Source organism: Triplophysa rosa, linkage group LG21, assembly GCF_024868665.1.
Source record: "Triplophysa rosa linkage group LG21, Trosa_1v2, whole genome shotgun sequence".
NCBI lineage: Eukaryota > Metazoa > Chordata > Actinopteri > Cypriniformes > Nemacheilidae > Triplophysa > Triplophysa rosa.
In genome coordinates this window covers 4,051,670-4,061,863 of record NC_079910.1, presented here as the reverse complement: position 1 = coordinate 4,061,863, position 10,194 = coordinate 4,051,670, and the positions used below count along the sequence as shown (strand labels likewise).

The window sequence follows — 10,194 nt, the reverse complement described above, 5'->3', positions numbered from 1 at the left end:
CGTGTGTGTGTGTGTGTGTGTGTGCGTGTGTGTGTGTGCGTGTGTTTGTGTTTGTCTCTGTCTGTGTGTGTGCTTGTGTGTGTGTGTGTGTGTGTGTGTGTGTGTGCGTGTGTGTGTGTGTGTGTGTGTGTGTGCGTGTGTGTGTGTGTGTGTGTGTGTGTGTGTGTGTGTGTATGAGCCGGCAATCACAACAACAAGTATGTGTTTATGCCAAACGCTGCTCGTGCACCGCTGCAGTTCGAGAAATCGAATTTCCTTTCAACCTATCAAGGGCCGTGTTTCCATCGGTGTAGTTATTTTCAGGACTACGAAATCATAAGTTATGACTAAAAACTGTCCCCGAAGTTGTTGCTTGTCACTGGTTTTGTAAGTGCTCATCTATGATTATGCAGCCTTTCTCTTCCCACGCGTTAATATGTTTGTATGTAAATGCGACGTTCTGATGGACGTAGGTGGCTGACATCGTCCAAAGAGGTGGGCGCCTGCCAGGAACCAGAGAGACGGGACTTCCCAAGCCTTGATTCCTAGCACCCACCCACCCACCCTACTCAACCACCTACAAACACACACATAAAAACAGCCTGCTATTACATAAACCACAATGGCTTGGGATCTGCCGTATTCCAACCTAAATACCCATTCGGACTTTCTCTCTCTCTCTCTCTTCATATATAGTTCGGGTCATAGAGTCTTTTTACGCATTTGTTACTGTGTAACACGGCACTGCCTTTTTTAATTTATTTATTCTTTTTATTGATGTGTTTACTTTTGGATTAAACATACTTTTGATGCTCTGTTTGGTATTGACCCCAGGAAGTGAAACATTATCCAGACCCATAATCCTTCTGCTTTTATAGGTTAAATAAAACACGTATCTTCTTTATTTTCATAACATAATTCTGCTTTTTTTTACAAAGATTTTCATTTTTATAATGTAGCATCAGTATCATTAGGCAATCAAAAGTAAACAAGGACAAGTTTTAATAATACAGAAAACCTCCAGAGAAACCTACGATGAGAGCATTCGTGTTTTGGTTTGTGGCTCGCTGGGAAAAAACATCCTAGTCTGCTGCTGGGAAAAGTGGAAAATATGTGTATGAGTAATGAACAGTATATACTTGAACGGCTCTATTAAATCTTAAATGAAATAAATTGCTCTCAGCCTGCCAAATAATCTCAACATCTTTAAATATTACAAATAAAAGTTTTTTAAATAACATGGAGACAGGGGCTTGTTGTCACATTATAACTTAACACACGGTATGTTGATTCTGAAAATCATTTCTCTTCATGCACATACCTTGCCAAGTCTGTTGCAGAAAAAACTACTGGCCAAATCAAATTTTACACATTTTTTACACATTTAGAGTTTGTGAACAAGACATGTCACACTATGGACGGTTTCATCGGACGCACACGCCTGGCCCGAAGTTAACTTCCGGTCTGTGTTTGGCAGGGTTGGGAGGGTTAGTTTAAAAATGTATTCCGGTACAATTACAAATTACTTTGTAAATGTAATCAGTAACGTAATCCAAGTATCACAAAATAAAGGTAATGTAGTCCGTTTGCTTTTGGATTACTTTAGGGTCACTATTATGTAAGTAAAATTATTTTTAAAAAAGTATTTTCATTTACACAGAAGCAAGGCAGCATCAGATTTGTCTTGAGGTGGTTCAAAGCAGAATTTCAGATGAAATAGATATAAAAAACATGAACTTATACAAGAGGGCTGCAAGATTCAAATTAAATCATTTTTGTTGATTACTGACTTTGATACGGATTATTAATGTCAATTAACACAATACATTGTAAACGTCATATGTTTAAAGGCTATGTACATAAAATTGTATATTAATTGAATTAAATTACATAATAACTACTCAAAAGTTATTGATTCTTATACCGGAAGTTAGACCACATAAGTTTGGGCCAAATAACATTTGTTTATGTTGTTGCTGCTAAAACCCTCTATATGGAGTTAGTCACAATGGAAACTTTCCATTAAATACTCTAGGCTTTTTAGCAAAACTGTAACACTAAATAATTTAATAAAAATAAGCATTTACAAAACCTCAAAAATATAAAAAGTAAAATGTCAACAAACCGTTATTTTACCCAATAGACTTGTTAGCATTTACATTTCTTTAAATATGTTAAAAAGTTCAACATATAGTACAAAATGTGACCTGCCCTGACCTTACATTTATGACAAACACTGTTGTCATACCAACACAATTAAAACATAGGGTTATACTGTACCTTTATCATATACTTGACCCTTGCCTTAATGTGTGACTGTGTGTTTTTATTTACAAAACAGATACAGCCAAAACATGACGCACAAAACTGTACCTTTTAGAACCGCCATCACTGGGGTGATGCACTTAAGGGTATAACTTTCCGTACTTTACAGGTACAAAACATAAATGGTTGTATCTTTTGGGGTGTATAATTGTACCATAAGAACCTATTTTGTACTTTTGAACGTAGGGTTAAATGTTTTAACTAGGAAAATACAATTCAGGAAAACATTCTCAAACACAATTTTAAGCTAGATATTTCAAAAAGCAACATACGAACCACTGCTAGACAAAACATTAATTTGTGTACTATTCACACAGATGTACAGTGTACTGTATACGGTTCATTGTGCAAGAGGAGGCCGGGTGAATTAAACTATATCACGATAGTGTGGACGCCTCCTCTCAACCCCCGTCTTGTGGCAGAAACCACAGCAGTTAGCAGGAGCACCTAGACAAGCCTTTATCAGCGTTCAACAGAGTTTCCGCCACACAACATCCCCTTTCCTACGATCTCCTCTCCTTCTACAGCCACACGTGCCATTCACAAGTGCAGCACTGCTCTCAACACGACCATGCCCATCCTGGGATCCGGGTGGGATATACAGAGCCACCCCAAGGTAACATGCTGTCCAAAGGACAAAGTGTGGACAGTGTCCATCAATGGCCTTTTGATGTGGTGAGAACAAGACAATTGACCACATAACTCTAGCGTGACCTCGCAGATCAAGATAAACTATTATGTAAGATTATCTTCAATTATCTGTGATCTTGCGCACTATTGAGACACAGTTATTCTGAACGATGATACTGTTGATGCTGGTTCCTCATTTGGAGCATGTCAGGTGTAACGTTTGTTTAGTGGAAAAGATTCTTCTGAAGTGAGTTCTTAGAAAATGACCTTCCACTGTATGTTCGGCTGTCATACAGCATATTCAAAGAATTCAAGGACTTAATGACGGAATAATCACAAAACACAACTTGTTAATGGCTAATAATGGTTTAGGAAACTAACTATTAATATTTTTTAATTGTTAATTTAGTATTATTAAAAGAATGAATATAAACAGATTTAGAGATAATATATATTTAAATATACAGAATTATACACCTACAGAAACTATACATTACTAAAGTAAAAAATGTATTTTTTAAAAATATACTTTTTTAAAAATAGCTTACTTTTAATAAATAACAATAATACAATGATATGGGCTATTATAATATGATTTAAAAAATAGTTTAATACTATTTAATGGTACATTATAACTATACCTGATATATACCTTACCGTTTATATCCAGGCAAAACATACTGTATCCTCTCAGACATAAAGTGGGGTTATTTCGAAATGCACTTTGTGGTAAAGTTGTGAAAACCCAGTGTTTCATTGTGAAACCTGCTGGTGAGCCACCTTTCTGTCACGAACATATAAAAATCTTCTATTCAACACAGAAATATATCTTATGCTTTAAGGTTCATTTTGGACACGAAATGAAACCTTAACAACGTGCTCAGAATAGTACTGTGAGTTTTACTTACAAATTAGCCCACCACAGGTCTCTAGATAAAACACTATGACTGCATTTTCACTCTGAGAACAAAACGAATGATCTCAGATGTCAGTGTAGTTGCTGTAGTAAATGATGGGCGCAGGGAAAACCCCTTTTAGGATTAGTTTTCACAGTGGTGCTTCCCAGAAAAAGTGACCAATGTAATTATGATGCCGAGTTGTAGGAGGATCTCTTAAATTATCATGGAAAAAACAGGACAGACTTGGAGCCATGCAGTTTTGAGGAGGGCCTGTGTCATTGAGGCTAGTGTGTCACTTATGGAGGGCAAATAGATTTGAAAAGCAATCAGTTAAAGATCGGGATCAGAAGCCGGAGCTTTGACTCGTATCTGATCATGACAGCCAGTAGTTTAATTCAGGTTTAGCAGTACAGAGGGGCTTTAATTTACAATGAATCACTTTTAATAGACAAACTCATGAAAAATAGGAGTTACATTACTGTTCCTAAAATGTTCCCTTAGGAATTGTGTATAGTCATTTAGAGATATTGTTGCTTTATCCTTTACCATTATGTTAATTTAGGTTATGTTGTAAATAAACAGGCCGGACCTGTGGTTAGCCTTTAGCAGTCACTGGAGTTGAATTCGGCTCACTGAGAGGGTCCAGAGTAAAGAAAATAATAAAAAGTACACAAAAACTCTCTACTATGAAGTATGCTGAAATCAGTATGCAATAGTCCGTCTGATTCTTAGAATAAAAAAAAACAAGAAATACCTGGATGGTCAACAGCTTCCACCAATGGATACTTTATCTATGCATTACATACTATCATGGTACCCTACACGATTTTGGATGCAGGGAATGTAATATAATAACAAAATTCCATAGATAAGGCACAAATAAAATATTGGGTTTGGGAAATACCAAATAGCTACACATAAAGTGAGTTTTAAAATGGTTTGTGTTTGGTCCTGATTTTTTTTAAGATTGCCATGTAATATCACAAAATCTGTACAGTTACATCCACAGTTATACAAATGAGGTCATATGTCATAGAGTATTTTATATATTTATAATATGTATTCAATTTAATATTTCAAGTTGTTTTGTAAGCCCTACTGTCTAATAAATTGATTGCTATGATTTCCATTACTGGCATATTATTTACATTTGATCATTTTAGTTCAAATGAATTACTGAATTAATATTGTGATTGCATTGTAGGATTTGTTCTCCAGCCAGTTTCTCTCCCCGTTGTAAGTTCTCATTTGCATCTATTTTACTGTTTATGTCTTTTAAATATTGCATATTTTATTATTAACATATAAACATAACAATAGCCGCTCGTTCTCGTTATTCATTTAAATGAATTTCCCGCAAAATAACGTCATGAACAAACCTTGAAACAGCTTCCGCTTACTTTTGCCCTTTCACCTTATGACGTAGCCGGAAGTGTTACACGCAGGAATTGAAAACACGGAGCAGAAGAGAACTGTCGACTCGATCATGGATACGTTAATACTGGTATATGTTTAATCGATGTAGATCTTTTAAGTTTGAATATGAAAAATATATGAATACGACAGTTATACAGTTTATCTGCATTAGAAACGTATCTTTCTGTTACTTCCGATGAACAGATTATAAAAGTCAAGATACAAACTGAAAATGCGTTTATAACGTTAGTATTTGAACATTAAAGTGGTTTTGGTTTGTTATAAATTTCAAAAGTGTTTTTTACAGCATTGCCATTTGAGCCACGATTACAAATCTGCCAACCTTTACCCTTTTCACAGTGATCACATCACGGCTGTAATGTGATTCACGGATTCAGCGCTTATGTTTACATTACTTGATCATGTTTGTGTATCCTTGTTATAACAGGAACCATCTCTTTATACTGTGAAAGCTGTCCTGATCATGGACAACGACGGAGAGCGACTCTATGCTAAGGTAAGATCGCCTTTATAATGTAGATTTCAGTCATTTGCAATCACAACATCAAGTTGAATCTCAGATTTGTGACACTGTTGTGTAATTTCGTTTTTACTTTTTTTTACTTTTACATAAATTAATATTCATTTACAATTTTGTAAAGAACATTCTGTGAAAATATAACTTGGATATCTTTAATTAGTAAAATAATTAATTTATGAGACATGTTTTATTTATTCAGGTAGTGATGTTTTGGTTGTAATTGGCAGGCTAGTAAACATCTAGGAGGTTTAATCCAATTTTAAATAGCTCAACGCAACCTTGAAAACATAATTTTTGTTTGCAAAGTCAGCAGAATGTTGTTTTTTAGATCCATTGCTTTGTTGTTTTCTACTAAATGTTCTAAATATAGTTTTTATTTGTGTTTTTGCTCGTTTTCTAGTATTATGATGACACGTATCCCACAGCGAAAGAGCAGAAAGCTTTTGAGAAAAACATCTTCAACAAAACACACAGAACAGACAGTAAGAGTGATTTAAGAGTTGCATTCAGTACATCAAATTTATTTGATACTGTTATATAATAATTCTTTTTTTAAACAGGTGAAATAGCTTTGTTGGAAGGTCTAACCGTTGTATATAAGAGCAATATTGATTTATATTTCTACGTCATTGGCAGCTCTCATGAAAATGAGGTAATACTGTAAATTAATAAGAACATGTGACGTCTCTGATGTCATTACTGCATGAATCTCATATGACTGTAATTGTCTTTTCTCACAGCTGATGCTCATGTCAGTGCTGAATTGTCTCTTTGATTCTCTCAGTCAAATGTTGAGGTAGGAAACATTATTTTGTTTCACATTCGTCATGTTTCTGACATCTACTTAACGATAAATATGACACCGGTTATCATTGTTCAGGAAAAATGTGGAAAAGAGAACCTTGCTTGAAAATATGGAGGGTCTTTTCTTGGCTGTTGATGAGATTGTCGATGGCGGGTAAGATATTATTTTGTAAACATCCATTTTTTGAGATACTGGCAACAAGGTTTAGACATTTTGCAAGATGTAAACAACACTGATCCAGAAGCACTTCCTGTTTTAGTTTTTTCCCACATATATAATTAAGTCTTAAAGATGTTGGTTTAACATTTTGATTCAGTTCTGTATGCTTCGTTGTATTTTGTTCAAATATTTTTGTAGTGCTAAAAAACTAACAGAGGAAGTGCTTCTGGACCAGTGTTGTTTACGTCTTGCAAAATGAACTGTATAATTTCATTCATGGTGGGTTGTATGACCATGATCTTAAATCATGGTGTTAGTAATTTTATATAGCGGTAACAGTAAATATTACTTATTTTTATTGTTGTAAATTTTAAAACACTCAATTAACACCATAAGAGGTCGACTGCACTATAGTGAAGTGTGGCAAAAAGTATGCAGTACTATAAGTAAATCATTTGTTAGTGGATTTCCCTGAGAAATGTGAACTCTGCCATGCTTTCAAAACATTGTGCTGTTTAATGACCTTACTGTAACTGGATTGATATAGCAACATTGACTCAACCAATGGGGTGAATTTGGGGCAAGACTATCTTTTTAACTTTGATCGGATGAGTTACATTGTGAGCCATTGTAAACCGCCAACATAAACATATGGTTACAACAAGCTGAAGTAGTGTGCACTGTTTTTTTTTTTTTGTATTACATTTTGCGTAAGTATCTTAAGAAATAAGTGTGTGGCGCTAATGCATGTGACATTGGTTATGGTCTAATAAGAAGAGGTCACAAAAATGATAAAAGTTAGGTACATTTATTGGCCATTCTGCTCTCAGCCATTGTAAAACACACCATGACCACTAGTGCTAATGCAGACAATATATGACTAACGTCTGTTGCTACACTGCGATTCAATAAAGAAAATAAATAATAAAGTTCATTAAACAAACAGAAGAGAGTCTAGTGTTGTATTTGCTGCAGCTCTGCATCATCTTCGTTTCATTTCAAACTAATTGCCGTGTGTCTCTCTCACAGAGTGATCCTTGAAAGTGACCCTCAGCAGGTGGTACACCGCGTCGCTTTGAGGGTAACAAACTATTCTATTTATTTGTATAATGCTGTTGTGAATGTTAATCTGCCTGCTTAGTACGCTGTGAGTCTTTCCTCTCACGTACTCTAGACGCCACCCATAAGCATTATGGAGCTGCTTGGCGGCCATTAAGTTTGATTTCCAATACTCAAGCTCAAAGTGTGGGACAGAAAGTAAGCCAGCAGTCTTAAAATCACCCTCTCTCTCTTCTGTCCTACAGGGCGACGATGTACCTCTGACAGAACAGACAGTCACTCAGGTGAGAAAGATGCGCTTGGTTCAGGACACCTGTCGTCTTCTCGCATCCGTGGCTCTTATGTTTTATAGCGCTCTGAGATTTACCCATGATTCATTTAGAAAATGAGTCTGAGGTGGTCTGGTTTCATGGCTCCCACATTAAGAACGCGTACGTCGCGCCACCATTAGCACGGCTTTCCTAGTTCCCGCGTGTCTACCGCATGTAAACATGATGGCTAATTATTGGCGGCTGTCTGCCAGCGATGGCTCCCCGCGGCTGCCGTAGTCACGAGCGTGGACTGATTAATGTTCTCATTTAAGAGGCCCTGCGACAGGCTGCCTGTATCGCTCTCGCGTCTGTGATTAATGGCTGTCTCCTCGTCTTTCCTGCTATATGGTTATGCTTTGCCTCGATCAAATTAAGATGATGAATTAATTCCTGGATGTTTTGCTGCGCCTGCATTACTCGATTACAGGGTTACACCTTTGTATAATGGGTTTCAGTTAAAAAAGTTTTGCCTTGCTTAATTGTATTTTTACATGGCCACATTAAAAATTTGTTTAGTTATTTTTAATAAACCTAGAAATTAGGACTGTCATAGTATGTGATTTTCACTACGTAATTATTATGGCGAAAAGATTGAGCAATATTTACTGAAATAAATCATTCAAAATAACGTTATTAGAGCAGAGAGAGAGTTTGTAAGCATTTTTGCTCTTAAGAAGAAATATCAAATGGATGTAAATCTGTCATATTGTGTCAACCACTGAATTGTTTACAATATGATCATATGTGTAGTACGTTTAAAAGACAGCTTGCTGTATTTCAGATACTTACGGCAGTAATATAATTTGTAATAATAATACATTTTGTATTTCAATAGAAAATGGCAAAACAGTTTACCTAGGGGCTTAAGACTTTATTATAAAACAGTGCTAATGTTTTGGCTTGACTACTTGAAGGGTTCTCTACCTGATGGATGTTTGTCTTAAGACAAATGATGGCGTTAATGACTCGACCACAAACACATTCGAATGTAATTATGTGTTGTAGCTTTAGAGAGGTTTTTTTGGGTGTGTTTTAGGCTATCCATCCTCATTGAATGATTGAATTTACTGAAGAGGAACACACAATTCTTAAATAAATGATTCTGAGGCTGCTAATTCCTTCCGATTAATTGTGACTAATTATTTGACATGTCCTAATTTGAAGCATCAGGTTATGATAAATTGTCAGCACACATTTTATGTATGCCTTCATGAGAGCCTAATGACACCTCAGATTAATTATGACATCCATTATATTTGGATTTAAAGCTATTTTTTCCACTTAAAAGTTTTATGTCTAAAATAAACGCAGGTTTGGCAGATGCGTTTAAATGAGGTATGATATGATGGTGGTGATCACATGACAGTCAAATATTACCTACTTTATCTCCGTAACTCACCACTGTTGGATTCACGCTTGACATGCACCAAAATCGCTACCACTTTTTCTTTTATATGTCACTTCCACGCCGATAGACACGGTTTTGTTTGTTTCATAATAAACGTTTTATACATAATATCGTACGTAGATGTCTTGGTTTGAACTTCAACGGATGTTTCTTGTTGTCCGCAGGTGCTACAGTCGGCTAAGGAGCAGATCAAATGGTCTCTTCTCCGATAAGATGACATGAGATCAGACACATTCACTTTTCATCGCTCCTCTGCCCTGTTTTCTTGAACGATTTCTTGTTAAAGTCCACGTCCACTGAAAACGACTTTTAGCGTTTCTCTTTCGTGAAGATAAGACCAGGAACATCTCCATTTCAAAAGAATTTCCGAGGCAAGAACCTAGGAAAATTGCCTTGGCGGGACTTTCTCTTTAGGGAAAAGTACCAGGGCGTGTTTTTTTTAAATCCCATTCCAGTAAGCAATGAATATACAGATGGTTTTGTGAATGATATCACTGTTGTACTGCAAGAATTTCATTACGTTTCTGTACATTCCAGTGGTTGTTGTTGTGTCCTTTTCCACCCTCTAACCCTTGTTTTGATTGAAGTAAAGAAAACCGTTTCATCTAGTTTTTCTTCACTGTATTTTATTCTGTAAGTAAAATTGGGGCGGGTCATTTTGC

The 10,194-nt window shown here is 35.9% G+C and overlaps 1 protein-coding gene across 1 annotated transcript; it reads left to right on the top strand.

Moving 5' to 3' along the window:
• Positions 1 to 3,622: 3,622 nt before the first annotated feature.
• On the top strand, positions 3,623 to 10,140 carry copz1 (COPI coat complex subunit zeta 1). Its single transcript, XM_057320071.1, has 9 exons — positions 3,623 to 5,337; positions 5,698 to 5,766; positions 6,191 to 6,272; positions 6,351 to 6,442; positions 6,531 to 6,586; positions 6,671 to 6,748; positions 7,784 to 7,835; positions 8,059 to 8,097; positions 9,697 to 10,140. The coding sequence occupies exons 1-9, from the start codon at positions 5,320 to 5,322 to the stop codon at positions 9,742 to 9,744; spliced, it is 534 nt and encodes a 177-aa protein (XP_057176054.1). The 5' UTR covers positions 3,623 to 5,319; the 3' UTR covers positions 9,745 to 10,140.
• The last annotated feature ends 54 nt before the right edge of the window (positions 10,141 to 10,194 follow it).

Excerpts from the sequence above, each read along its gene's own strand:
- copz1 (XM_057320071.1), top strand. Across the intron at positions 5,767-6,190 it reads GAGAGCGACTCTATGCTAAG|TATTATGATGACACGTATCC; the intron begins GTAAGATCGCCT and ends CTCGTTTTCTAG. Across the intron at positions 6,273-6,350 it reads CAAAACACACAGAACAGACA|GTGAAATAGCTTTGTTGGAA; the intron begins GTAAGAGTGATT and ends TTTTTTAAACAG.